The sequence below is a fragment of the Sylvia atricapilla genome, unplaced genomic scaffold (assembly GCF_009819655.1).
Source record: "Sylvia atricapilla isolate bSylAtr1 unplaced genomic scaffold, bSylAtr1.pri scaffold_93_arrow_ctg1, whole genome shotgun sequence".
NCBI lineage: Eukaryota > Metazoa > Chordata > Aves > Passeriformes > Sylviidae > Sylvia > Sylvia atricapilla.
In genome coordinates, this window is record NW_027077174.1 from 55,874 (window position 1) to 83,081 (window position 27,208).

Below are 27,208 nucleotides of genomic sequence, written 5' to 3' on the forward strand. Positions count from 1 at the left end.
TCATGGTGGGCCAGACAAGGGTCCCAGAATGTCGGTGACTCCCAGGGCTCGTATGTCACACACCTACAGTGGTGGTGGTCACAGCGAAAGTGGTGGTCATCCCCGAGATCGTGCTGGTGGTCCCAGGGGATGTTGTGGTGGTCCAAGGGGTTGTGCTTGTCCCACTTTCAGTGGTGGTGGTCTCAGAGAAGGGCATGGTGGTCTCAGGGTCTGTGGTGGTGCCGGGCGTGTGCTCAGGACTGGTGCTGATCCCGGGGCTGCTGGTGGTCATCGCGGTGGTTGTGGCGGTGGTCTCAGGGCTGGTGGTCCCAGAGGATGTCCTCAGGGTCCCCGGGGTCGTTGTGGTCTCACTTAGGGTGGTGGGACCAGGGAAGGTGGTTGTGATCTCAGGGCTGGTGGTCCCAGGGAATGTTGTGGTGCCCCCACGGGTGGTAGAAACGGTCCCAGGACTGGTGGGCGTGGTCCCAGGACTGGTGGGCGTGGTCAGAGGACTGGTGGGCGTGGTGCCAGGGATGGTGGGCGTGGTCCCAGTTACAGTTGTGGTAACATCAGTGGGGGTGGTCCCTGGGGTTGTGCTTGTCCCACTCTCAGTGGTGGACATCTCAATGCTGGTGGTCTCAGAGATGGGTGTGGAGGCCCCAGGGACTGTGGTGGTCCCACTGACAGTGGTGGTGGTGGTCTCAGTGAGTATGGTGGTGGTCTCAGAGAAGGTGGTCTCATGGACTGTGGTGGTCCCAGGGGTGACAGAAATGGTCTCAGGACTGGTGGGCGTGGTCCCTGAGATTGGGCTGGTGGTCCCAGGGACAGAGGTTGTCATCTCAGAACTGGTGGTCCCAGGGAATGTCATGGTGGTCCCAGGGGTCCTGCTGGTCCCTGGGGTGGTGGTGGTCTCTCCTGTGGTTGTGCTGCCATCAGCGGTGGTGGTCCAGGATGTTGTGGTGGTCCTACCTACAGAGGTGGTGGTCTCAGAGAAGCTGGTCTCAGGGACTGTGGTGGTCCCAGGGGTGACAGAAATGTTCTCAGGACTGGTGGGGGTGGTCGCAGAGATGGTGGGCGTGGTCCCAGGACTGGTGGGCATGGTCCCAGGGATGGTGGGCGTGGTCCCAGAGATGGTGGGCGTGGTCTCAGGACTGGAGGGGGTGGTCCCAGGAGGGTGGGCGTCATCCCAGTTATAGCTGTGGTAACATCAGTGGTGGTGGTCCCAGGGGTTGTGCTTGTCCCAATCTCGGTGGTGGTGGTCTCAGGGCTGGTGGTCTCAGGGATGAGTGTGGAGGTCCCAGGGGTCGTACTGATCTCTGGGATGGGGGTGGTCCCAGTTGTGGGTGTGGTCTCATTATTGTCCCAGGGGTCGTGGTGGTCTCAGGAGTGGTGGCTTCAGGGGTGGTCCTGATGGTCCCAGGGGTTGTGGTGGTCGCACTTAGGGTGGTACCAGGGCTGGTGGGGGTGGTCGCAGGGATGGTAGGTGTGGTCCCAGGGGTGGTGGTGGTGGTCTCAGGGGTGGTGGTGGTCCCAGGGGTTGAGGTGGTGGTCCCAGAGGGGCTGCTGGTCTGAGGCAGGGTGGTCTCGGGGACTGTTGTGGTGGTCCCACTTGCTGTGGTGGTGGTCTTAGGGAAGGTGATGGTGGTCTCAGACAGGGTGGTTTCAGGGATTGTGGTGGTCCCAGGGGTGGCAGAAACAGTCTCAGGACTGGTGGGGGTGGACTCATATGGGGTGGTGGTCTCAGGGACAGTGGTTGTCATCTCAGGGGTTGTGGTCTGAGGGAATATTGCGGTGGTCCCAGAGATGGTGGGCGTGGTCCCAGGATTGGTGGGCGTGGTCACAGGGTTGGTGGGCGTGGTCGCAGAGATGGTGGGCGTGGTCCCAGTTACAGCTGTGGTAACATCAGTGGTGGTGGTCCCAGGGGTTGTGCTTGTCCCGCTTTCGTTGGTGGTGGTCTCAGGGCTGGTGGTCTCAGGGATGGGTGTGGAGGTCCCAGGGGTTGTGGTGGTCCCACTCACAGTGGTGGACATCTCAGACAAGGTGGTGGCCCCAGGGGTGGCAGATACGGTCTGGAGACTGGTGGGGGTGGTCCCTGTGATTGTGGTGGCGGTCCCAGGGACAGTGGCTGTCATCTCAGGACTGGTGGTCCCAGGGAATGTTGCGGTGGCCCCAGGGATTGTGGGTGTGGTCCCAGGGGTGGTTGGCCTGGTCCCAGTTATAGTTGTGGTCTCTTTAATGGAGGTGGTCCCTGGGGTCATTGTGGTCCCACTTACACGTGTGGTGGTCTCAGGGACTGTGGTGGTCCCAGGGGTGGCAGAAATGGTCTCAGGACTGGTGGGGGTAGTCTCTGAGACTGGGCTGGTGGTCTCAAGGGCGGTGGTTGTCATCTCAGGACTGGTGGTCCCAGGGATGGTGGGTGTAGTCAAAGTTGTAATTGTGGTAACATCAGTGGTGGTGGTCCCAGGGGTTGTGGTGGTCTCAGAAGTGGTGACTTCAGGGATGGTCCAGGTGGTCCCAGGGGTTGTGGTTGCGTCAGCCATGGTGGGGGTGGTCTCAGGAGTGGTGGTCCCAGAGAATGTTGTGGTGCCCCCAGGGGTGGTAGAAATGGTCTCAGGACTGGTGGGAGTGGTCCCATATGGGGTGGTGGTCTCAGGGACAGTGGTTGTCATCTCAGGACTGGTGGGTGTGGTCAGGGGGCTGGTGGGCATGGTCCCAGAGATGGTGGGCGTGGTCCCAGGGACGGTGGGCGTGGTCCCAGTTACAGTCGTGGTAACATCAGTGGTGGTGGTCCCAGGGGTTGTGCTTGTCCCACTCTCGGTGGTGGTGGTCTCAGGGCTGGTGGTCTCAGGGATGGGTGTGGAGATCACAGAGCTCGTGGTGGTCTCAGTGACAGTGGTGTACATCTCAGGCAAGGTGGTGGTCCCAGGGGTGGTAGAAACAGTCCCAAGGCTGGTGGGCGTGGTCCCAGTGATGGTGGGCGTGGTCTCAGAGATGGTGGGCGTGGTCCCAGTTACAGTTGTGGTAACATCAGTGGTGGTGGTCCCAGGGGTTGTGCTTGTCCCACTCTCAGTGGTGGTGGTCTCAGGGCTGGTGGTCTCAGGGATGGGTGTGGAGGTCCCAGGGCTCGTGATGGTCTCAGTGACAGTGGCGGACATCTCAGACAAGGTGGTGGTGCTGGGAGTGGTAGAAACGGTCTGGGGACTGGTGGGGGTGGTCCCTGAGATTGGGCTGGTGGTCCCAGAAATAGCGGTTGTCATCTCAGGACTTGTGGTCCCAGGGGCCATGGTGGTCTCAGGACTGATGGTCCCACTTGTCGTTGTGGTGCTCTCAGCGGTGGTGGTCCAGGGCGTCGTGGTGGTCCTACCTACAGTGGTGGTGGTCTCAGTGAGTGTGGTGATGGTCTCAGGGACTGTGGTGGTCTCAGGGACTGTGGTGGTCTCAGGGGTGGCAGAACTGGTCTCAGGGAACGGTGTGGTGGTCCTGGGGGTCATGGTGGTCTCACGTGTTGTGGTCTTGCTCACAGGGAAGGAAGTGGTTGTCCCAGGGATGGGGCTGGTGGTCTCAGGGATGGGGCTGGTGGTCTCAGGGTGGGTGGTCTCAGAGAAGGTGGTTGTGATCTCAGGACTGGTGGTGTGAGGGGAAGTCGTGGTGGTCCCAGGGGTCGTGCTGGTCCCTGAGATGGTGGTGGTCCCAGTTGTAGATGTGGTACCATCAATGGAGGTGGTGCCAGGGGTCATGGTGGTCTCAGGGTGGGTGGTCCCAGGGAATGTCGTGGTGCCCCCACGGGTGGTAGAAACGGTCCCAGGACTGGTGGGCGTGGTCCCAGGACTGGTGGGCGTGGTGCCAGGGATGGTGGGCGTGGTCCCAGTTATAGTTGTGGTAACATCAGTGGGGGTGGTCCCAGGGGTTGTGCTTGTCCCACTCTCGGTGGTGGACATCTCAATGCTGGTGGTCTCAGAGATGGGTGTGGAGGTCCCAGGGACTGTGGTGGTCCCACTGACAATGATGATGGTGGTGGTCTCAGTGAGTATGGTGGTGGTCTCAGAGAAGGTGGTCTCAGGGACTGTGGTGGTCCCAGGGGTGACAGAAATGGTCTCAGGACTGCTGGGGGTGGTCCCTGAGATTGTGGGGGTGGTCCCAGGGACAGTGGTTGTCATCCCAGGACTGGTGGTCCCAGGGAAGGTCGTGGTGGTCCCAGGGGTCCTGCTGGTCCCTGGGGTGGTGGTGGTCTCTCCTGTGGTTGTGGTGCCATCAGCGGTGGTGGTCCAGGGTGTTGTGGTGGTCCTACCTACAGTGGTGGTGGTCTCAGGGAGTGTGGTGGTTGTTGCGTCAGGGACTGTGGTGGTCCCAGGGGTGGCAGAAACAGTCCCAAGGCTGGTGGGCGTGGTCCCAGGGCTGGTGGGCGTGGTCCCAGGGATGGTGGGCGTGGTCCCAGTTACAGTTGTGGTAACATCAGTGGGGGTGGTCCCAGGGGTTGTGCTTGTCCCACTCTCGATGGTGGTGGTCTCAGGGCTGGTGGTCTCAGGGATGGGTGTGGAGGTCCCAGGGGTCACACTGATCTCTGGGATGGGGGTGGTCCCAGTTGTGGGTGTGGTCTCATTTATTGTCCCAGGGGTCGTGGTGGTCTCAGGAGTGGTGACTTCAGGGATGGTCCTGGTGGTCCCAGGGGTTGTGGTGGTCCCACCTAGGGTGGTACCAGGGCTGGTGGGGGTGGTCGCAGGGATGGTAGGTGTGGTCCCAGGGGTGGTGGTGGTGGTCTCAGGGCTGGTGGTCTCAGGGATGGGTGTGGAGGTCCCAAGGGTCGTGGTGGTCTCAGGGAACGTCGCTGTCTCAGGGGTGGTGGTGGTCCCAGGTGTTGAGGTGGTGGTCCCAGAGGGGCTGCTGGTCTGAGGCAGGGTGGTCTCAGGGACTGTTGTGGTGGTCCCACTTGCTGTGGTGGTGGTCTTAGGGAAGATGATGGTGGTCTCAGACAGGGTGGTCTTAAGGACTGTGGTGGTCCCAGGGGTGGCAGAAATGGTCTCAGGACTGGTGGAGGTGGTCCCATATGGGGTGGTGGTCTCAGGGACAGTGGTTGTCATCTCAGGACTGGTGGTCTGAGGGAATATTGCGGTGGTCCCAGGGCTGGTGGGCATGGTCCCAGTTACAGTTGTGGTAACATCAGTGGTGGTGCTCCAAGGGGTTGTGCTTGTCCCACTTTCATTGGTGGTGGTCTCAGGGCTGGTGGTGGTCCACAAGACACTGTCAGTCCCTGGGATGGTGGTCCCAGTTGTAGTTGTGGTACCATCAATGGTGGTGGTCCCAGAGAACACTGTGGTGGTCCTACCTACAGAGGTTGTGGTCTCAGCGAGTGCTGTGGTTGTTGTGTCAGGGGTTCTGGTGGTGGTCTCAGGGATGGGTGTGGAGGTCCCAGGGGTTGTGGAGGTCCCACTGACAGTGGTGGACATCTCAGGGAAGGTGGTGGTCCCAGGGGTGGCAGAAACGGTCTGGAGACTGGTGGGGGTGGTCCCTGTGATTGTGGTGGCGGTCCCAGGGACAGTGGTTGTCATCTCAGGACTGGTGGTCTGAGGGAATATTGCGGTGGTCCCAGGGGTGGTGGGCGTGGTCCCAGGGGTGGTGGGCGTGGTCCCAGGGGTGGTTGGCCTGGTCCCAGTTACAGCTGTGGTAACATCAGTGGGGGTGGTCCAAGGGGTTGTGCTTGTCCCACTCTCGGTGGTGGTGGTCTCAGGACTGGTGGTCTCAGGGATGGGTGTGGAGGTCCCAGGGGTTGTGGTGGTCCCTCGGACAGTGGTGGACATCTCAGACACGGTGGTGGTGCTGGGGGTGGTAGAAACCGTCTGGGGACTGGTGGGGGTGGTCCCTGAGATTGGGCTGGTGGTCCCAGGGATAGCGGTTGTCATCTCAGGACTTGTGGTCCCAGGGGCCATGGTGGTCTCAGGACTGATGGTCCCACTTGTAGATGTGGTGCCATCAGCGGTGGTGGTCCAGGGCGTCGTGGTGGTCCTACCTACAGTGGTGGTGGTCTCAGTGAGTGTGGTGATGGTCTCAGGGACTGTGGTGGTCTCAGGGGTGGCAGAACTGGTCTCAGGGAATGGTGTGGTGGTCCTGGGGGTCATGGTGGTCTTAGGTGTTGTGGTCTTGCTCACAGGGAAGGAAGTGGTTGTCCCAGGGATGGGGCTGGTGGTCTCAGGGATGGGGCTGGTGGTCTCAGGGTGGGTGGTGTCAGAGAAGGTGGTTGTGATCTCAGGACTGGTGGTGTGAGGGGAAGTCGTGGTGGTCGCAGGGGTCGTGCTGGTCCCTGAGATGGTGGTGGTCCCAGTTGTAGGTGTGGTACCATCAATGGAGGTGGTGCCAGGGGTCATGGTGGTCTCAGGGTGGGTGGTCCCAGGGAATGTCATGGAGCTCCCAGGGCTCGTGGTGGTCCCACCTACAGTGGTGGTGGTCACAGCGAAGGTGGTGGTCATCCCCGAGATCGTGCTGGTGGTCCCAGGGGATGTTGTGGTGGTCCAAGGGCTTGTGCTTGTCCCACTTTCAGTGATGGTGGTCTCAGAGAAGGGCGTGGTGGTCTCAGGGTCTGTGGTGGTGCCGGGCGTGTGCTCAGGACTGGCGCTGATCCCAGGGCTGCTGGTGGGCATCGCGGTGGTTGTGGCGGTGGTCTCAGGGCCGGTGGTCCCAGAGGATGTCCTCAGGGTCCCCGGGGTCGTTGTGGTCTCACTTAGGGTGGTGGGACCAGGGAAGGTGGTTGTGATCTCAGGGCTGGTGGTCCCAGGGAATGTTGTGGTGCCCCCACGGGTGGTAGAAACAGTACCAGGACTGGTGGGCGTGGTCCCAGGACTGGTGGGTGTGGTCCCAGGGATGGTGGGCGTGGTCCCAGGGACGGTGGGCGTGGTCCCAGTTACAGTTGTGGTAACATCAGTGGGGGTGGTCCCAGGGGTTGAGCTTGTCCCACTCTCGGTGGTGGTGGTCTCAGGGCTGGTGGTCTCTGGGATGGGTGTGGAGGTCCCAGGGGTCATGGTGGTCTCAGTGACAGTGGTGGACATCTCAGACAAGGTGGTGGTGCTGGGGGTGGTAGAAACGGTCTGGGGACTGGTGGGGGTGGTCCCTGAGATTGGGCTGGTGGTCCCAGAAATAGCGGTTGTCATCTCAGGACTTGTGGTCCCAGGGGCCATGGTGGTCTCAGGACTGATGGTCCCACTTGTCGTTGTGGTGCTCTCAGCGGTGGTGGTCCAGGGCGTCGTGGTGGTCCTACCTACAGTGGTGGTGGTCTCAGTGAGTGTGGTGATGGTCTCAGGGACTGTGGTGGTCTCAGGGACTGTGGTGGTCTCAGGGGTGGCAGAACTGGTCTCAGGGAATGGTGTGGTGGTCCTGGGGGTCATGGTGGTCTCACGTGTTGTGGTCTTGCTCACAGGGAAGGAAGTGGTTGTCCCAGGGATGGGGCTGGTTGTCCCAGGGATGGGGCTGGTGGTCTCAGGGTGGGTGGTCTCAGAGAAGGTGGTTGTGATCTCAGGACTGGTGGTGTGAGGGGAAGTCGTGGTGGTCGCAGGGGTCGTGCTGGTCCCTGAGATGGTGGTGGTCCCAGTTGTAGGTGTGGTACCATCAATGGAGGTGGTGCCAGGGGTCATGGTGGTCTCAGGATGGGTGGTCCCAGGGAATGTTGTGGAGCTCCCAGGGCTCGTGGTGGTCCCACCTATAGTGGTGGTGGTCCCAGAGAAGGTGGTGGTCATCCCCGAGACTGTGCTGGTGGTCCCAGGGGATGTTGTGGTGGTCCAAGGGCTTGTGCTTGTCCCACTTTCAGTGATGGTGGTCTCAGAGTAAGGCGTGGTGGTCTCAGGGTCTGTGGTGGTGCCGGGCGTGTGCTCAGGACTGGTGCTGATCCCAGGGCTGCTGGTGGTCATCGCGGTGGTTGTGGCGGTGGTCTCAGGGCTGGTGGTCCCAGAGGATGTCCTCAGGGTCCCCGGGGTCGTTGTGGTCTCACTTAAGGTGGTGGGACCAGGGAAGGTGGTTGTGATCTCAGGGCTGGTGGTCCCAGGGAATGTTGTGGTGCCCCCAGGGGTGGTAGAAACGGTCCCAGGGATGGTGGGCGTGGTCACAGGACTGGTGGGCGTGGTGCCAGGGATGGTGGGCGTGGTCCCAGAGATGGTGGGCGTGGTCCCAGTTATAGTTGTGGTAACATCAGTGGGGGTGGTCCCTGGGGTTGTGCTTGTCCCACTCTCAGTGGTGGACATCTCAATGCTGGTGGTCTCAGAGATGGGTGTGGAGGCCCCAGGGACTGTGGTGGTCCCACTGACAGTGGTGGTGGTGGTGGTCTCAGTGAGTATGGTGGTGGTCTCAGAGAAGGTGGTCTCATGGACTGTGGTGGTCCCAGGGGTGACAGAAATGGTCTCAGGACTGGTGGGCGTGGTCCCTGAGATTGGGCTGGTGGTCCCAGGGACAGAGGTTGTCATCTCAGAACTGGTGGTCCCAGGGAATGTCATGGTGGTCCCAGGGGTCCTGCTGGTCCCTGGGGTGGTGGTGGTCTCTCCTGTGGTTGTGCTGCCATCAGCGGTGGTGGTCCAGGATGTTGTGGTGGTCCTACCTACAGAGGTGGTGGTCTCAGAGAAGCTGGTCTCAGGGACTGTGGTGGTCCCAGGGGTGACAGAAATGTTCTCAGGACTGGTGGGGGTGGTCGCAGAGATGGTGGGCGTGGTCCCAGGACTGGTGGGCATGGTCCCAGGGATGGTGGGCGTGGTCCCAGAGATGGTGGGCGTGGTCTCAGGACTGGAGGGGGTGGTCCCAGGGAGGGTGGGCGTCATCCCAGTTATAGCTGTGGTAACATCAGTGGTGGTGGTCCCAGGGGTTGTGCTTGTCCCACTCTCGGTGGTGGTGGTCTCAGGGCTGGTGGTGGTCTCAGGGATGGGTGTGGAGGTCCCAGGGGTCGTACTGATCTCTGGGATGGGGGTGGTCCCAGTTGTGGGTGTGGTCTCATTTATTGTCCCAGGGGTCGTGGTGGTCTCAGGAGTGGTGGCTTCAGGGGTGGTCCTGATGGTCCCAGGGGTTGTGGTGGTCGCACTTAGGGTGGTCCCAGGGCTGGTGGGGGTGGTCGCAGGGATGGTAGGTGTGGTCCCAGGGGTGGTGGTGGTGGTCTCAGGGGTGGTGGTGGTCCCAGGGGTTGAGGTGGTGGTCCCAGAGGGGCTGCTGGTCTGAGGCAGGGTGGTCTCGGGGACTGTTGTGGTGGTCCCACTTGCTGTGGTGGTGGTCTTAGGGAAGGTGATGGTGGTCTCAGACAGGGTGGTTTCAGGGATTGTGGTGGTCCCAGGGGTGGCAGAAACAGTCTCAGGACTGGTGGGGGTGGACTCATATGGGGTGGTGGTCTCAGGGACAGTGGTTGTCATCTCAGGGGTTGTGGTCTGAGGGAATATTGCGGTGGTCCCAGAGATGGTGGGCGTGGTCCCAGGATTGGTGGGCGTGGTCACAGGGTTGGTGGGCGTGGTCGCAGAGATGGTGGGCGTGGTCCCAGTTACAGCTGTGGTAACATCAGTGGTGGTGGTCCCAGGGGTTGTGCTTGTCCCACTCTCGGTGGTGGTGGTCTCAGGGCTGGTGGTCTCAGGGATGGGTGTGGAGGTCCCAGGGGTTGTGGTGGTCCCACTCACAGTGGTGGACATCTCAGACAAGGTGGTGGTCCCAGGGGTGGCAGATACGGTCTGGAGACTGGTGGGGGTGGTCCCTGTGATTGTGGTGGCGGTCCCAGGGACAGTGGCTGTCATCTCAGGACTGGTGGTCCCAGGGAATGTTGCGGTGGCCCCAGGGATTGTGGGTGTGGTCCCAGGGGTGGTTGGCCTGGTCCCAGTTATAGTTGTGGTCTCTTTAATGGAGGTGGTCCCTGGGGTCATTGTGGTCCCACTTACACGTGTGGTGGTCTCAGGGACTGTGGTGGTCCCAGGGGTGGCAGAAATGGTCTCAGGACTGGTGGGGGTAGTCTCTGAGACTGGGCTGGTGGTCTCAAGGGCGGTGGTTGTCATCTCAGGACTGGTGGTCCCAGGGATGGTGGGTGTAGTCAAAGTTGTAATTGTGGTAACATCAGTGGTGGTGGTCCCAGGGGTTGTGGTGGTCTCAGAAGTGGTGACTTCAGGGATGGTCCAGGTGGTCCCAGGGGTTGTGGTTGCGTCAGCCATGGTGGGGGTGGTCTCAGGAGTGGTGGTCCCAGAGAATGTTGTGGTGCCCCCAGGGGTGGTAGAAATGGTCTCAGGACTGGTGGGAGTGGTCCCATATGGGGTGGTGGTCTCAGGGACAGTGGTTGTCATCTCAGGACTGGTGGGTGTGGTCAGGGGGCTGGTGGGCATGGTCCCAGAGATGGTGGGCGTGGTCCCAGGGACGGTGGGCGTGGTCCCAATTACAGTCGTGGTAATATCAGTGGTGGTGGTCCCAGGGGTTGTGCTTGTCCCACTCTCGGTGGTGGTGGTCTCAGGGCTGGTGGTCTCAGGGATGGGTGTGGAGATCCCAGAGCTCGTGGTGGTCTCAGTGACAGTGGTGTACATCTCAGGCAAGGTGGTGGTCCCAGGGGTGGTAGAAACAGTCCCAAGGCTGGTGGGCGTGGTCCCAGTGATGGTGGGCGTGGTCTCAGAGATGGTGGGCGTGGTCCCAGTTACAGTTGTGGTAACATCAGTGGTGGTGGTCCCAGGGGTTGTGCTTGTCCCACTCTCAGTGGTGGTGGTCTCAGGACTGGTGGTCTCAGGGATGGGTGTGGAGGTCCCAGGGCTCATGATGGTCTCAGTGACAGTGGCGGACATCTCAGACAAGGTGGTGGTGCTGGGGGTGGTAGAAACGGTCTGGGGACTGGTGGGGGTGGTCCCTGAGATTGGGCTGGTGGTCCCAGAAATAGCGGTTGTCATCTCAGGACTTGTGGTCCCAGGGGCCATGGTGGTCTCAGGACTGATGGTCCCACTTGTCGTTGTGGTGCTCTCAGCGGTGGTGGTCCAGGGCGTCGTGGTGGTCCTACCTACAGTGGTGGTGGTCTCAGTGAGTGTGGTGATGGTCTCAGGGACTGTGGTGGTCTCAGGGACTGTGGTGGTCTCAGGGGTGGCAGAACTGGTCTCAGGGAATGGTGTGGTGGTCCTGGGGGTCATGGTGGTCTTAGGTGTTGTGGTCTTGCTCACAGGGAAGGAAGTGGTTGTCCCAGGGATGGGGCTGGTGGTCTCAGGGTGGGTGGTCTCAGAGAAGGTGGTTGTGATCTCAGGACTGGTGGTGTGAGGGGAAGTCGTGGTGGTCGCAGGGGTCGTGCTGGTCCCTGAGATGGTGGTGGTCCCAGTTGTAGGTGTGGTACCATCAATGGAGGTGGTGCCAGGGGTCATGGTGGTCTCAGGGTGGGTGGTCCCAGGGAATGTCATGGAGCTCCCAGGGCTCGTGGTGGTCCCACCTACAGTGGTGGTAGTCACAGAGAAGGTGGTGGTCATCCCCGAGACTGTGCTGGTGGTCCCAGGGGATGTTGTGGTGATCCAAGGGGTTGTGCTTGTCCCACTGGTTGTGGCGGTGGTCTCAGGGCTGGTGGTCCCAGAGGATGTCCTCAGGGTCCCCGGGGTCGTTGTGGTCTCACTTAGGGTGGTGGGACCAGGGAAGGTGGTTGTGATCTCAGGGCTGGTGGTCCCAGGGAATGTTGTGGTACCCCCAGGGGTGGTAGAAACGGTCCCAGGACTGGTGGGCGTGGTGCCAGGACTGGTGGGCGTGGTCCCAGGACTGGTGGGCGTGGTCCCAGTTATAGCTGTGGTAACATCAGTGGGGGTGGTCCAAGGGGTTGTGCTTGTCCCACTCTCAGTGGTGGTGGTCTCAGGGGTTGTGGAGGTCCCAGGGGTGGTAGAAATGGTCTCAGGACTGGTGGGGGTGGTCCCTGAGATTGTGCTGGTGGTCTCAGGGACAGTGGTTGTCATCTCAAGACTGGTGGTCCCAGGTGTTGAAGGGGTGGTCCCAGATGAGGTGGTGGTCTCAGGACTGATGGTCCCGCCTGTGGTTGTGGTGCCATCAGCGGTGGTGGTCCAGGGCGTCGTGGTGGTCCTACCTACAGTGGTGGTGGTCTCAGTGATTGTGGTGGATGTCTCATGGACTGTGGTGGTCCCAGGGGTGGCAGAAATGGTCTCAGGGAACGTGGTCCCAGGGAAGGTGGTTGTGATCTCAGGGCTGGTGGTCTCTGGGGATGTCATGGTGGTCCCAGGGGCTGATGTGATTTCACTTTCAGTGGTGACGGTCTCAGAGACCGTGGTCATCAGCGAGGTGACATCTTCAGTGCTCCATGTCATGGTGGTGTCCGTCTCATCCGTGGAGATGGTGCCATCCTCCTCATCGGTGGTCCCAAGGGGACTGGTGTCCATCCCGGTCATGGAGGTGACGTCACTGGTGGTCCCAAGGGGGGTGGTCCCAGTCGAGGTGTCACCGGTGCTTCTGGTGCTTCCTCCGGGTGTCTCAGTTGTGGTTTTGGCTGTCACTGTTGTCCCCTCTCTGGTGTCTGCTGTCAGGCTCACCCCGTTCTCCTCATCGGTGGGGACATCACCCTCGGCTGTTGTCCCCTCCCCGTTCTCCTCATCGGTGGGGACATCACCCTCGGGTGTTGTCCCCTCCCCGTTCTCCTCATCGGTGGGGACATCACCCTCGGGTGTTGTCCCCTCCCCTCTCCCCCCGAGCAGCTCTGGGGTGTCCGGGGGTCCCTCGGTGTCCCCAAGAGCCGTGGGCACAGCTGGAGGTCCCGGTCCAGGCTGGGCTCGTCCCGTCCTGTCCTCGCTCTTCCCGCTGTCCAGGTGTTCCTCGATACCTGTCGGGAGGGTTTGGAGCCTTGCAGAGCTCACCTGGAGCAGGTGGGACCTTCTGGAACCTTCCCAAACTCCTCCTCCTCCTCCTCCTTGTCCCCACCCCAAAGGTGACGACACCCCAGGTGAGTCCCCCGGTGTCACTGCCACTTCTCGGATCTCCCCCCAACCCTCCTCCACGTGCCGTCACCTGCCCGTTATCAGTTCCCAGGTAAGCCCTTATCACTGCCAGGTGCTCCTTATCAGCCCTCAGGTGCTCCTTATCGGCCTCAGCTGATCCCTTATCTCTCTCTCCTTATCACCTCCACTTTCGATTCTGGAATTTCTCCTCTCCTTGCCCCGCCCCGGACCTTGCTCCTCTCCCGCCTTTGGCTCCTTCTCTTCCCGCAATTCCCGGTTTCGTTTCCCGCAGGGAGCAACCCCCGTGTGTGTGTGTGTGTGTGTGTGTCCCCTCCCCGCGCCACCGACACGCGTGGCACGTGCCCAGGTGAGGCAGGGCCCAGGTGAGGCACGGCCCAGGTAAGGCAGAGCCCAGGTGAGGCACAGCTCAGGTAAGGTAGAGCCCAACTGAGGCAGAGGCCAGCTGAGGCAGACCCCAGGTAAGGCACAGCTCAGGTGACGCAGAGCTCAGGTGAGGCACAACCAAGGTGAGGTATGGCCCAGGTGAGGCAGACCCCAGGTAAGGCACAGCTCAGGTGAGGCAGAGCCCAGGTGAGGTATGGCCCAGGTGAGGCACAGCTCAGGTGAGGCACAACCAAGGTGAGGTACAGCTCAGGTGAGGCAGAGCCCAGGTAAGGCAGAGCCCAGGTGAGGCACAGCTCAGGTGAGGCAGGGCTCAGGTGAGGCACAGTTCAGCTGAGGCACAGCTCCACTGAGGCACAGCTCAGGTGAGGCACAGCTCAGGTGAGGCAGGGCCCAGGTGAGGCACAGCTCAGGTGAGGCAGAGCCCAGGTGAGGCACAGTTCAGCTGAGGCAGGGCTCAGGTGAGGCACAGCTCAGGTGAGGCACAGCTCAGGTGAGGCAGAGCTCAGGTGAGCAGCCCCTGGACCCGTCACACCTTTGAGGCGGTTCCCGCTCACCCTCGGAGGTGTCTGGGGACACTTTGTCCCCTCGGCCCAAGGGTCGCCCCGATGGCGCCTTTTCCTCAATTAAAATAGTAATTGCCCTTCCAGGAAAAATAATTGCCACTTCTGGGGAAAAAAAAATAATTTCCCGTCTGAGGAAAAAAAAAAAATCCCTTCTGGAAAAAAAAATCCCTACAGGAAAAAAAAAAAAAAATCCCTTCAGAAAAAAAAAATAAAAATTCCCTTCTGGGAAAAAAAAATTCCTTCAGAAAAAAAAAATAAAATTCCCTTCTGGAAAAAAAAATCCCTTCTGGAAAAAAAAATAAAAATCCCTTCTGGAAAAAAAAAAATCCCTTGTGGAAAAAAAAATCCCTACAGAAAAAAAAATAAAAATTCCCTTCTGAGGGAAAAAAATATCCCCTTCTGGGAAAAAAAAAAAAAAAAAACAAACCACCAAAAATAAATCCGTGCTTTGGCGAAAAAAAGAAAACCCGCCAATTAACAAAAATAACTAATGAAAAAAATCCCCAAAAAACGCTTTAAACGTCCCCAAAAAAGCCCGGCTGCCGGCGGGATCCGCGTTTTCCCAATCCCGGCGGATTTTAACTGGAGGCTTAATGAGCTGGTGTAATTAAGGCAGCTCCTTAATGAAGTTTCCCGGCATTAAGGCTCCCCCCCCCGCGGGGATCGGGGGTGGGGGAGGGGAGGGGTGGGGGAGGGGGCTCTGATGGGAGCTCCGGGAATGTCCCCAAAGGTGACACCTGAGGAGGGTGGGGACAGGTGGGAGTGGCACCTGTGGGAGGCTCTGTGGGTCCTGATCCAGTCCCAGGGACCCCCAAAAAATCCCCAGGGACCCCAAAAACCTCATCAGGGACCCCAAAAACCTCCCCAGGGACCCCAAAAACCTCCCCAGGGACCCCAAAAATATCCCCAGGGACCCCAAAATATCCCCAGGGACCCCCGACTCATATCTATAGGTCCTGATCCAGCCCCAGGGACCCCAAAAAATCCTCAGGGACCCCCAAAAAATCCCCAGGGACCCTAAAAAATCCTCAGGGACCCCAAAAACATCCTCAGGGACCCCCGATCCATCCCTGTGGGTCTTCACTCATTCCCCGGGACCCCAAAAAAATCCCCAGGGACCCCCCAAAAATCCTCAGGGACCCCAAAAAAATCCTCATGGACCCCCGATCCATCCCTGTGGGTCCTGATCCATCCCCAGGGACCCCAAAAAGTCCCCAGGGACCCCCCAAAAAATTCTCAGGGACCCCCGACCCATTCCCATGGACCTCTGACCTATTTCCATGGACCCCTGACTCATTCCCAGGGACCCCTGACCCGTTTCCATAGACCCCAGCCCATTTCCATGTATCCTTGACCCATTCCCGTGGACCCCTGACCCATTCCCATAAATCCCTGACTCATTCCCATCAATCCCAGCCCCATTCCCATAAATCCCTGGACCCATTCCCATGGACCCCTGACCCATTCCCATAAATCCCTGCCCCATTCCTGTGGACCCCTGACTCATTCCCATGGACCCCTGACCCATTCCCATAAATCCCTGACCCATTCCTGTGGACCCCTGCCCCATTCCCAGGGACCCCTGCCCCATTCCCATAAATCCCTGCCCCATTCCCATAAATCCCTGCCCCATTCCCATGGACCCCTGCCCCATTCCCGTGGACCCCTGCCCCATTCCCAGGGACCCCTGCCCCATTCCCAGGGACCCCTGCCCCATTCCCATAAATCCCTGCCCCATTCTCATAGACCTCTGACCCACTTCCATAGACCCCAGCTCATTTCCAGGGCGTCCTGACCCATTCCCATGGATCCCTGACCCATTCCCATAAATCCCTGCCCCATCTCCATAGATCCCTGACTCATTCCCAGGGACCCCTGACTTATTCCCATAAACCCCTGGACCCATTTTCATGGACGACTGACCCATTCCTGGGGACCCCTGACTCATTCCCATAAATCCCTGACCCATTCCCATAAATCCCTGACCCATTCCCATAAATCCCTGCCCCATTCCCAGGGACCCCTGACCCATTTCCATGGACCCCAGTCAATTCCCATGGACCCCTGACTCATTCCCATAAATCCCTGCCCCATTCCTGTGGACCCCTGACCCATTCCCAGGGACCCCTGCCCCATTCCCAGGGACCCCTGACCCATTCCCATAAATCCCTGACCCATCTCCATAGACCCCTGCCCCATTCCCGTGGACCCCTGACCCATTTCCATAGACCCCAGCCCATTTCCATGGACCCCTGCCCCATCTCCAGGGACCCCTGCCCCATTCCCGTTCCCCCCATAACGGGACGAGACCTCGGCGAGGGACATTTTCACCCAGGGAACGGAGGTGACGAGGCTGAAGCCGCTTTTCCACGGGACATTCCCCGCCGAAAATCCCGGGAGGAGACGGCCACGTCGCCTCCCATCCCACCTCCTTCCCCCGTAAAAAATCCCATTAAAACCCCCTTTCCCGGCCCCACTCACTGGCTCTCCCCTCGGGGATGAAGAGGAGGAGAAAGAAGTGGAGGTGAAGGATGGAGACTTTCATTTTCCCCTGTCAGGGCTCCTCCACCGGCACCGTGCCAGAGCCGGGACGCGCTCGGTGCCAGCGGAGGAACCTTTGACTCCTTCGGGGTTGGGAAAGGACCAAACCTCCCACCCCCTTTTGGGTGACGCAACCGTGGAGCGGCCAAAACTCTTCCAGGATCGATCCTGGACACCGGGAACCCCGTGGAGACCCTCTGGATCATCCTTGGGTCATCCTCGGGTCACCTTTGGGTCACCTTTGGGTCACCTTTGGGTCATCATTGGGTCATCATTGGGTCATCTTTGGGTCATCTTTGGGTCATCCTTGGGTCATCCTTGGGTCATCCTTGGGTCACCAAATGGCCAAACCCCATCCCACCGAAAAAAAACCCCAAAAACCAACCCCACAACTCTTCCAAAAACCCGGCGAGGGAACTCGGGGACCCCCCTGGAACTCCCCCTGCCCCTCGGGACCCACCCCAAACCCTTTTCCTGCTTTCCCAGCCGCGCCCGGCCGGATGAGGACGGCCCCTTTCGGGGTTTATTTTTTATTTTTTCCCGCCCAGAAAACAAACACCGTTATCTCCGCAGCGCCGGGAGCGGCGGCCAGGGCGGGAATCGGAATTTTTGGGGCGACGGGAGGTCAGGGTGTTTTTTATGGGGTCAGGGGTTCGGCCTCGCCCGGTGTTTGGCCAAGGGGTGTTCCGTGGGATTTCTCCTTCCTCCGGCCGCGGTTTTGGTGATGGTCAGTTTGGGGTCAGGGTTGGGAATTCCCTCAAACCTCGCTCAGGGTCGCCAAAATCCCGACTGTGACCCCAAACCTGCGATCTCAACCCGCCCAAAAGTTCCATCTTGACGCTCAAAACCCCAAATCGGGGCCCCAAACCCCAACAGCGACCCCCAAAACCCCAACCTGGACTTCCGAAATCCCACCTTGGGCTTCGAAGAGTCAGCCGTGTCCTCCAAACCCCCAAACCTGATCCCGGAATCCCAACAGTGACCTCAACACCTCAACCCTAAAACTCCCAATCAGGAACCCCAAACCTTCAATCTCAGCTTTCAAAACCCCAGCCTTGACCTCCAAACCCCAAATTTTAGCCCCAAAACCCCAACCCTGACCCCAAAACCCCCATCTTGACCTCCAAAATTCAAATTTTAGCCCCAAAACCCCAACCTTGAGCCCCAAAACCCCCGTCTTGACCTCCAAAACCCCAACCTTGACCCCCAAAACCTCAAGTTTTCCCCCAAAACTCCAATCTTGACCCCAAAACCCCAAACTTGACCTCCAAAACCCCAACTTTGACCCCAAAACCCCCATCTTGACTGCCAAAACCTCAACCTTGACCTCCAAAACCCCAACCTTGGCCTCCAAAACCCCAACCCTGACCTCCAAAACCCCAACCCTGACCCCCAAAACCCTGACCCTGACCCCAAAACCCCAGCCTTGACCCCCAAAACCCCCATCTTGACCTCCAAAACCCCGAGCTTAACCCCAAACTTCAGCCATGATACGAAATCCCCAACCCTGACCCCCAAAACCTCAAGTTTTCCCCCAAAACTCCAACCTTGACCCCAAAACCCCAACTTTGACCCCAGAACCCCCAACCCTGACCCCAAAACCACAACCCCGACCCCCAAAACCCCAACTTTGACCCCAAAACCCCGACCTTGAGCCCCAAAACCCCAATCCTAATCCCCAAACCCCCAATCCTAATCCCCAAACCCCAACCCCGACCCCAAAACCCCAGTTTTTTCCCCAAATCCAAAACCCCTGACCCCAAACTCCCAATCTCAACCCCCCAGAACCTCAACCACAACCTCAAACCCCCAACCTTGACCTCCAAACCCCCAACCCTGACCCCAAAACCCCGACCCCCCAAACCCCAACTTTGACCCCAAAACCCCAAATTTTAGCCCCCAACCCTGACCCCAAAACCCCTGTCTTGACCTCCAAAACCCCAACCTTGGCCTCCAAAACCCCAACCTTGACCCCCAAACCCCAACTTTGACCCCAAAACCCCAACTTTGACCCCAAAACCCCGACCTTGAGCCCCAAAACCCCAATCCTAATCCCCAAACCCCAACCCCGACCCCAAACCCCCAGATTTTCCCCCAAACCCCAAACCCCTGACCCCAAACTCCCAATCTCAACCCCCCAGAACCTCAACCATGACCTCAGACCCCCAACCTTGACCTCCAAACCCCCAACCCTGACCCCAAAACCCCAACCCCGACCCCCCAAACCCCAACTTTGACCCCAAAACCCCAAATTTTAGCCCCCAACCCTGACCCCAAAACCCCTGTCTTGACCTCCAAAACCCCAACCTTGGCCTCCAAAACCCCAACCTTGACCCCCAAACCCCAACTTTGACCCCAAACCCCCAACCCTGACCCCAAAACTACAACCCCTACCCCCAAACCTCCAACCCTGACCCCAAAACACAACCCTGATCCCAAAACCCCAGATTTTCCCCCAAATCTCAAACCCCTGACCCCAAACTCCCAATCTCAACCCTCCAGAACTTCAACCACAACCTCAAACCCCCAACCTCGACCCCCAAACCCCCTCTGGTGACCCCCAGCCCCAAACCTTGACCCCAGAGGGGTCACCAGCATGTTCCCCCTTCCTGTGGGGCTCCCCCCATTCCATCCCACCTCCTTTTTTCCTGGGCGATTCTTTTCAGGAGATGAAATAAATAAATCCGTTAATAAATATAATTTCCGCGGAGATGAGGATTTTCCAGCTCCGGCCACGCCCCCAGAGCCGGATCCACCCCCAAAATCCCCCTCTGGGATGTCCTCTCCAAGGAGAAACCCCCCCCAAAAATAAAAGGATGGTGGGGGGACCTCTCCTCTCTCACAGAGGATCCCGATCCCGCCTTTTTTTCCCCCAAAAAATGAGGGTTCCGAGGGCTTCGGCCGCTGCCCGACGGCGCCGAGGGTCTTGGGGGGTCTTGGTCACCCCCTCGCAGGTGTGGGAGGGGTCACAGGGCTGCTGCACCTTCTGCCACCACCTGGAAAATGGGTTGGGGGTCAAAACTGGGGGGTTGGGGTCAGAAATTGGGGGTTTGGGGTCAGAAATTGGGGTTTTGAGGGTCATAGTTTTGGGTTGGGGTCAGAAATTGCGGGTTTGAGGGTCATAGTTTTGGGTTGGGATCAGAAATTTGGGTTTTGAGGGTCAAAGTTTTGGGTTGGGGGCAGAAATTGGGGTTTTGAGGGTCAAAGTTGTGGTTTGGGGTCAAAATTGTGGTTTGGGGTCAGAAATTTGGGGTTTGAGGGTCAAAATTTGGTTTGGGGTCAAAATTGTGGTTTGGGGTCAGAAATTTGGGGTTTGAGGGTCAAAATTTGGTTTGGGGTCAGAAATTGGGGTTTGGGGTCAGAAATTCGGGTTTTGAGGGTCAAAGCTTTGGGTTGGGGGTCAGAAATTGGGGGTTTGAGGGTCATAATTCTGGTTTGGGGTCAGAAATTGGGGGGTTGAGGGTCAAAATTTGGTTCAGGGTCAAAAGTTGGGATTTGGGGTCAAAATCAGGGTTTTGAAGGTCAAAATTTGGGTTTGGGGCTGGAGTTCGGAGTTTGGGGTTCAAAATTGGGAAATTGGAGTCAAGGTTGGAGGTTTTGGGGTCACAATTTTGGGTTTGGGGGTCCAGATCGGGCGTTTGGAATTGAGTTTGAGGTTTCGAAGGTCAGAATTTGGAGTTGGGGCTGGAGTTTGGCATTCAAAATTGGGAAACTGGAGGTCCAAAATCAAGGTTGGAGGTTTCGGGGGTCACAATTTCGGGGTTTTGGGGTCACAGTTTTGGGGTTTTGGGGTCGAGTTTGGAGTTTTGAGGTCACAGTTCGGGGTCTGGAGACGGAAATCAGGTTTGTGAGGTCACAGCTGGGGGCTTGGGCCTTTTGGAGGTCACCGGTTGGGATTTTGGGGTCACAATTTGGATTTGGGGGGTCAAAAGTTGGGGTTCCAGGGTCACAATTTGGATTTGGGGGTCAAAAATTGGGGTTCCAGGTCAACCTTAAGCCAAAGACCACCCCCCAAAACGACGTCACCCCGTCACCCACCAACGCCGGCGGCTCCGCCACCTCCGAGCTGGGCTTGTAGGTGTTTTGTCCGTAGGCACCTGGGAGGAGGATGAAGATGAGGATGAGGATGAGGATGATGACCCCATGAGGATTTTGGGGGGATTTTCCCCGTTTCACCCCCCGTTTTGGGCGCCCACCTTTGCCGGCGCCGTTGACGTGGTAGATCCCGGTGACGCGGCCGTTGCGCCCACCGTCCGGCCAGGTGTCCTCGGCGACCGCGCTGTGGACACGGGCGAGGTTCAGGGGTCAGGGGTCAGGGGTCAGGGGGTGACACCGGAGGTGATGGGGAGGTCACGACCCTCCCACCCCCCCCAAAGCTGCCGAACCCCCAAATTTTGACCACCCCGATCCCCTTCCGGCCACCTCCACGGGGTTTTTCACCTGGCTCCAGGTGACTTCTTCCGCCCCCGGGCCAAGCGGACGGTGAGGACCATGAGGAGGATGAGGAGGATGAGGATGGTGAGGCCCAGCCCCAGCCCCACGCCCAGGCCCAGCCCCAGTTTGCTGATGTGGGTCTGGCAGCGGTCACCGGACGACAGGTACCAGGGCAGGTCCGGGCAGCTGTGGGGTGGGAGGAGGTCACAGGTCACGGAGTTGGGGGTCAGGGGTCGGGTTTGAGGGTCAAGGGTCGGGTTTGGGGGTCAGGGGTTGAGTTTGGGGGTCAAGGGTTGGATTGGAGGTCAAGGGTTGGAGTTGGGGGTCAAGGGTTGGAGTTGGGGGTCAAGGATTGGATTGGGGGTCAAAGGTCGGGTTTGGAGGTCAAGGGTTGAGTTTGGGGACAAGGGTTGAGTGTTGGGGTCAAGGGTTGAAGTTCAGGGTCAATGTCAGAGTTGGGGGTCAGGGGTTGGGTTTGAGGGTCAAGGGTTGGGTTTGGGGGTCAAAGTTGTATTTGGTGGTCAAGGGTTGGAGTTGGGGGTCAAGGGCTGGAGCTCAAGGGTTGAGTGTTGGGGTCAAGGGTTGAAGTTCAGGGTCAATGGTCAGAGTCGGGGGTCAAAGGTTGGGTTTGAGGGTCAGGGGTCGGGTTTGGGGGTCAAAGTTGGGTTTGGTGGTCAACAGTTGGAGTTGGGGGTCAAGGGTTGGAGTTGGGGGTCAAGGGTTGGGTTTGAGGGTCAAGGGTCGGGTTTGGGGGTCAGGGGTTGAGTTTGGGGGTCAAGGGTTGAGTTTGGGGGTCAGGGGTTGAGTTTGGGGGTCAAGGGTTGGGTTTGGGGGTCAGGGGTTGAGTTTGGGGGTCAAGGGTTGGGTTTGGGGGTCAAGGGTTGAGTTTGGGGGTCAGGGGTTGAGTTTGGGGGTCAAGGGTTGGGTTTGGGGGTCAAAGTTGTATTTGGTGGTCAAGGGTTGGAGTTGGGGGTCAAGGGCTGGAGCTCAAGGGTTGGAGTTGGGGGTCAAGGGTTGAAGTTCAGGGTCAATGTCAGAGTTGGGGGTCAAAGGTTGGGTTTGAGGGTCAGGGGTCGGGTTTGGGGGTCAGGGGTTGAGTTTGGGGGTCAAGGGTTGGGTTTGGGGGTCAGAGGTTGGGTTTGGGGGTCAAGGGTTAGAGTTGGGGGTCAAGGGTTGGGTTTGAGGGTCAGGAGTCGGGTTTGGGGGTCAAAGTTGGGTTTGGTGGTCAGTTGTTGGAGTTGGGGGTCAACGGTTGGAATGGAGGTCAAGGGTTGGAGTTGGGGGTCAATGGTCAGAGTTGGGGGGCAAAGGTTGGGTTTGAGGGTCAAGGGTTGAGTTTGGGGTCAAGGGTTGGAGTTAGGGTCAAAGGTTGGATTTGGGGGTCAAAGGTTGAGTTTGGGGGTCACGGGCTGGGTGTTTGTGGTCAAGAGTTTGGTGTTGGGGTCAAGGGTTGGGTTTGAGGGTCAAGGTTCAGTTTGGGGGTCAAGGATTGAGTTTGGGGGTCCACAGTTGGGTTTGGAGGGCAGGAGCTGACAGGAGCCAAGGGTTGGACCATTGGGGTCAGGGGTTAGGGGTCAAGGTTTTGGGGTCACGGGTTTGGGGTCAGGGGTTTGGGGTCAGGGGTTAGGGGTCATAGTTTTGGGGTCACAGTTTTGGGGTCAAGGTTTTGGGGTCACGATTTTGGGGTCAGGGTTTTGGGGTCAGGGTTTTGGGGTCAGGGTTTTGGGGTCACAGTTTGGGGTCACGGGTTTGGGGTCAGGGTTTTGGGGTCAGGGGTTAGGGGTCAGGGTTTTGGGGTCAAGGGTTTGGGGTCACGGTTTTGGGTTCACAGTTTTGAGGTCAGAGTTTTGGGGTCACGGTTTTGGAGTCAGGGGTTTGGGGTCAGGGTTTTGGGGTCACAGTTTGGGGGTCACAGTTTGGGGTCACGGTTTTGGGGTCACAGTTTGGGGGTCACAGTTTGGGGTCACGGTTTTGGGGTCACAGTTTTGGGGTCAGGGTTTTGGGGTCACAGTTTTGGGTTCACAGTTTGGGGTCACAGTTTTGGGGTCAGGGTTTTGGGTTCACAGTTTGGGGTCACAGTTTTGGGGTCAGGATTTTGGGGTCACAGTTTGGGGTCAGGGTTTTGGGGTCAGGGTTTTGGGGTCAGGATTTTGGGGTCAGGGTTTTGGGGTCACGGGTTTGGGGTCACAGTTTTGGGGTCACAGTTTTGGGGTCAGGGTTTTGGGGTCATCAAGACCTCAAATTCAGGATTCAACTCCTTTGCCCTTGGGGGCGACCTTTGACCCCAGAGTCAAGGCCCACCTTAAAGTATCACCAGTGGGCGTGGCCGGGGCTGAGTGGGCGTGGCCGGGGGGATGAGTGGGCGTGGCTGGAGGAGTGGGTGGGCGTGGCCAGGGGTAAGTGGGCGTGACTGGGGGTTAGTGGGTGTGGCCGTGGGTGGGTGGGCGTGGCCGGGGCTGAGTGGGTGTGGTCTGTGAGTGGGTGGGCGTGGCCGTGGTTGGGTGGGCGTGGCCAGGGGTGGGCGTGGCCGACTCACAAGCACTGTGGGCCGTCCAGGGTGAGGCGGCAGAGGCCGCGGTGGCAGTCGAAGGAGCCGGGGACGTTGAGGGTGCAGTTGGTGACACACAGCAGCCCGGTGGCCGTGCGGTGCGGGAAGTAGAACCGGCTGAAGTTGGCCGGAGCGAACTTCCGGCAGAGCTCTGGAGAGGCCACGCTCTGGTCAACGAGTGTCCTCAGGTGTCCCATGGTGCCCCCAGGCGTCCCCATGGTGTCCTCAGGTGTCCCCAGGTGTCCCCATGGTGTCCTCAGGCGTCCCCAGGTGTCCCCAGGTGTTCCCAGGTGTCCCCAGCTGTCCCCCAGCTGTATCCAGGTGTCCTCAGGTGTCCCCTGGTGTCCCTGTGGTCTTCCCAGGTGTCCCCAGGTGTATCCAGGTGTCCCCAGGTGTCCCCGTGATGTCCCCGTGGTCTCCCCAGGTGTCCCCTGGTGTCTCCAGGCATCCCCTAATGTCCCTGTGGTGTCCCCTGGTGTCCCCATGGTGTCTCCAGGTGTCCCTGTGATGTCCCCAGGTGTCCCCATGGTGTCCCCATGGTGTTGCCGTGGTGTCCCCAGGTGTATCCAGGTGTATCCAGGTGTCCCCAGCTGTCCCCAGGTGTCCCCAGGTGTCCCCATGGTGTCCCCTGGTGTCCCCAGCTGTCCCTAGGCGTCCCTGTGGTCTCCCCAGGTGTCCCCAGCTGTCCCTAGCTGTCCCCAGGTGTCTCCATGTGTCCCCGTGCTGTCCCAGCTGTCCCCAGCTGTCCCCAGCGGTCCCCTGGTCTCCCCAGGTGTCCCCAGCTGTCCCCATCTGTCCCCAGGTGTCCCCACCTGTCCCCAGCTGTCCCCAGCCCTCACTCACCGGTGTCATTCAGCGCCAATGTCGCGGCTCTGGTGGCTCTGGCGGAGGTGGCCGTGAAGCAGAGCCCATCTGGGGACAGGGGACAGCACGGGGTGGTCACCGAGTGTGCCCAGAGGTGCTGGGGACCGTCCGGGGGCGGGCGGGGGTCACCTACCGGCCGAGGGGCTGCAGTTGTGTGGCCGGGGGGCGGCGTTGGCCAGGGCCAGCAGCTCCAGGGCCCGGGGCTCCAGGCCGGCGTCGCCGGGCGCGGGCAGCAGCCGGACGCGGTAACTGACCACCACACTGCCGCGGCTGCGGGGGACAGGCCGGGGGGCGTGGGGGGCGTGGGGGGCCGCGGAGGTCACGTCCCGTCCCATTCCACCCCATCCCATCCCATCGATCCCATTCCATCCTGTCCCGTCGATCCCACTCCAGAGGTTCCTCACCCATCCCAGAGGTTTTCTGCCATCCCATCCCATTGATCCCATTGATCCCATTGATCCCATTATTCCAGTATCCCATTATGCCATCCCAAGGATTCCATCCCACTATCCCATTATCCCATTATCCCACTATCCCACAATCCCATTATCCCACTATCCCACTATTCCACAATCCCATTATCCCATTATCCCACTATCCCGTTATCCCACTATCCCACAATCTCATTATCCCATTACCCCACTATCCCACAATCCCATTATCCCATTATCCCATTATCCCACTATCCCATTATCCCTCAATCCCACAATCCCATTACCCCACTATCCCACAATCCCATTATCCCACAATCCCATTATCCCATTATCCCACTATCCCATTATCTCATTATCCCTCAATCCCACAATCCCGTTATCCCATAATCCCATTATCCCATTATCACACAATCCCATTATCCCACTATCCCACTATTCCACAATCCCACTATCCCATTATCCCATTATCACACAATTCCGTTATCCCATTTTCCCATTATCCCACTATCCCACTATTCCGTTATCCCATTATCCCGCTATCCCATTATCCCACTATCCCGTTATCCCTCAATCCCACAATCCCGTTATCCCACTATCCCACTATTCCGTTATCCCATTATCCCACTATCCCATTATCCCACTATCCCATTATCCCTCAATCCCACCATCCCACCATCCCATCCCATCCCACCATCCCATTAATCCCACCATCCCATCCCATCCCATCCCATCCCATCCCAATTCCATCCCAATCCCACAGTTCCATTATCCCATTAATCCCACCCTCGGCCCCTCGCCCACCTCAGGCTCAGGACGTCGATCCCGCGGTAGCCGGAGACGTTCCGGTAGATCCCGTCCATCTGCGGACAGGGACACGGTCACCTGGGGGCGGGCCTGGGGGTCCCCTGGGGTGGCCTTTGGGGTGGCCCTTGGGGTGGCCCTTAGGGTGGTCCCTTGGGTTGTCCCTTGGGGTGGCCCTGGGGGTCCCTCAGGATGGTCCTGGGGGTCTCTTGAGGTGGTCCCTTGAGGTGGTCCCTTGGGGTGGCCCTGGGGGTCCCTCAGGATGGTCCTGGGGGTCTCTTGAGGTGGTCCCTTGGGGTGGTCCTGGGGGTGGTCCTTGGGGTGGTCCTGGGGGTTCTTTGAGGTGATTCTGGGGGTCCCTTGGGGTCTTCTTCTGGGGGTTTCTTGGGGATGCTCAGAGGGTCCCTTGGATTGTCCCTTGGGTTGTCTCTTGGGATGGTCCTGGGGGACCCTCAGGATGGTCCTGGGGGTCCCTTGGGGTGGTCCCTTAGGGTGGTCCTTGGGGTGGCCTTTGGGGTGGGTCTGGGGGTCCTTTGAGGTGGTCCTGGGGGTCCCTCGGGGTGGTCCCTTGGGGTGGCCCTGGGGGTCCCTCAGGATGGTCCTGGGGGTCTCTTGGGGTGGCCCTGAGGGTGGTCCCTTGGGTTGTCCCTTGGGGTGGTCCTGGGGGTCCCTCAGGGTCTCCTTCCAGGGATTTCCTGGGGATGTTCAGAGGGTCCCTTGGGTGGTCTCTTGGGTGGTCCTGGGGGTCCCCTGGGTTGTCCCTTGGGGTGGTCCTGGGGGTCCCTCGGGGTGGTCCCTTGGGGTGGCCCTGGGGGTCCCTCAGGATGGTCCTGGGGGTCTCTTGAGGTGGTCCCTTGGGGTGGTCCTTGGGTTGTCCCTTAGGGTTCTTTGAGGTGATTCTGGGGGTCCCTCAGGGTCTTCTTCTGGGGGTTTCTTGGGGATGTTCAGGAGGTCCCATGGGTTGTCTCTTGGGATGGTCCTGGGGGACCCTCAGGATGGTCCTGTGGTTCCCTTGGGGTGGTCCCTTAGGGTGGTCCCTTGGGTTGTCCCTCAGGATGGTCCTGGGGGTCCCTCACGATGGTCCTGGGGGTCTCTTGAGGTGGTCCCTTGGGGTGGTCCTTGGGGTGGTCCTGGGGGTTCTTTGAGGTGATTCTGGGGGTCCCTTGGGGTCTTCTTCTGGGGGTTTCTTGGGGATGCTCAGAGGGTCCCTTGGATTGTCCCTTGGGTTGTCTCTTGGGATGGTCCTGGGGGACCCTCAGGATGGTCCTGGGGGTCCCTTGGGGTGGTCCCTTAGGGTGGTCCTTGGGGTGGCCTTTGGGGTGGGTCTGGGGGTCCTTTGAGGTGGTCCTGGGGGTCCCTTGGGGTGGACACTGACATGGACCCTTGGGGTGGACATTGGGATGGACATTAGGATGGACATTGGGATGTCCCCTTGGGGTGACCCTGAGGGTCTCTTGGGCTGTCCCCTTGGGGTGGACATTGGGATGGACATTAGGATGGACACTGGAATGGACATTAGGATGGACATTGGGATGGACATTGGGGTGGACATTGGAATGGACATTAGGATGGACATTGGAATGGACATTAGGATGGACATTGGGATATCCCCTTGGGGTGACCCTGGGGGTCCCTTGGGATGTCCCCTTGGGGTGGACATTAGGATGGACATTGGGATGGACATTAGGATGGACATTAGGATGGACATTGGGATGTCCCCTTGGGGTGGACATTAGGATGGACATTGGGATG

The 27,208-nt window shown here is 59.3% G+C and overlaps 2 protein-coding genes across 2 annotated transcripts; both read right to left on the bottom strand.

Moving 5' to 3' along the window:
* Window positions 1-55: 55 nt before the first annotated feature.
* Window positions 56-17,208, bottom strand: LOC136375122 (mucin-2-like). Its single transcript, XM_066340481.1, has 3 exons — window positions 17,139-17,208; window positions 1,290-12,751; window positions 56-1,123 (listed from the first exon to the last, which is right to left on the bottom strand). The coding sequence occupies exons 1-3, from the start codon at window positions 17,206-17,208 to the stop codon at window positions 56-58; spliced, it is 12,600 nt and encodes a 4,199-aa protein (XP_066196578.1).
* Window positions 17,209-19,057: 1,849 nt separating this feature from the next.
* LOC136375123 (mucin-3A-like) lies at window positions 19,058-25,515 on the bottom strand. The gene is made up of 8 exons (XM_066340482.1): window positions 25,457-25,515; window positions 24,355-24,491; window positions 24,201-24,269; window positions 23,346-23,508; window positions 20,816-20,995; window positions 20,572-20,654; window positions 20,414-20,472; window positions 19,058-19,371 (listed from the first exon to the last, which is right to left on the bottom strand). The coding sequence occupies exons 1-8, from the start codon at window positions 25,513-25,515 to the stop codon at window positions 19,342-19,344; spliced, it is 780 nt and encodes a 259-aa protein (XP_066196579.1). The 3' UTR covers window positions 19,058-19,341.
* Between the last annotated feature and the right edge of the window lie 1,693 nt (window positions 25,516-27,208).

What these genes read in the sequence shown, in the direction of transcription:
- LOC136375122 (XM_066340481.1), bottom strand. Translation starts at nt 17,208, where the DNA reads ATGGAACTTTTGGGCGGGTTGAGATCGCAGGTTTGGGGTCACAGTCGG. An exon ending in TTTTGGCGACCCTGAGCGAG is followed by an intron (nt 12,752 to 17,138) that starts GTTTGAGGGAAT and finishes CCCTCCCGACAG; the next exon opens with GTATCGAGGAACACCTGGAC. An exon ending in CACCCCCATCCCAGAGATCA is followed by an intron (nt 1,124 to 1,289) that starts GTACGACCCCTG and finishes TCCAGTCCTGAG; the next exon opens with ACCACGCCCACCATCTCTGG.
- LOC136375123 (XM_066340482.1), bottom strand. Translation starts at nt 25,515, where the DNA reads ATGGACGGGATCTACCGGAACGTCTCCGGCTACCGCGGGATCGACGTC. An exon ending in AAGAAGTCACCTGGAGCCAG is followed by an intron (nt 20,655 to 20,815) that starts GTGAAAAACCCC and finishes CCGTGTCCACAG; the next exon opens with CGCGGTCGCCGAGGACACCT. An exon ending in TGGCGGAGCCGCCGGCGTTG is followed by an intron (nt 19,372 to 20,413) that starts GTGGGTGACGGG and finishes CCCATTTTCCAG; the next exon opens with GTGGTGGCAGAAGGTGCAGC.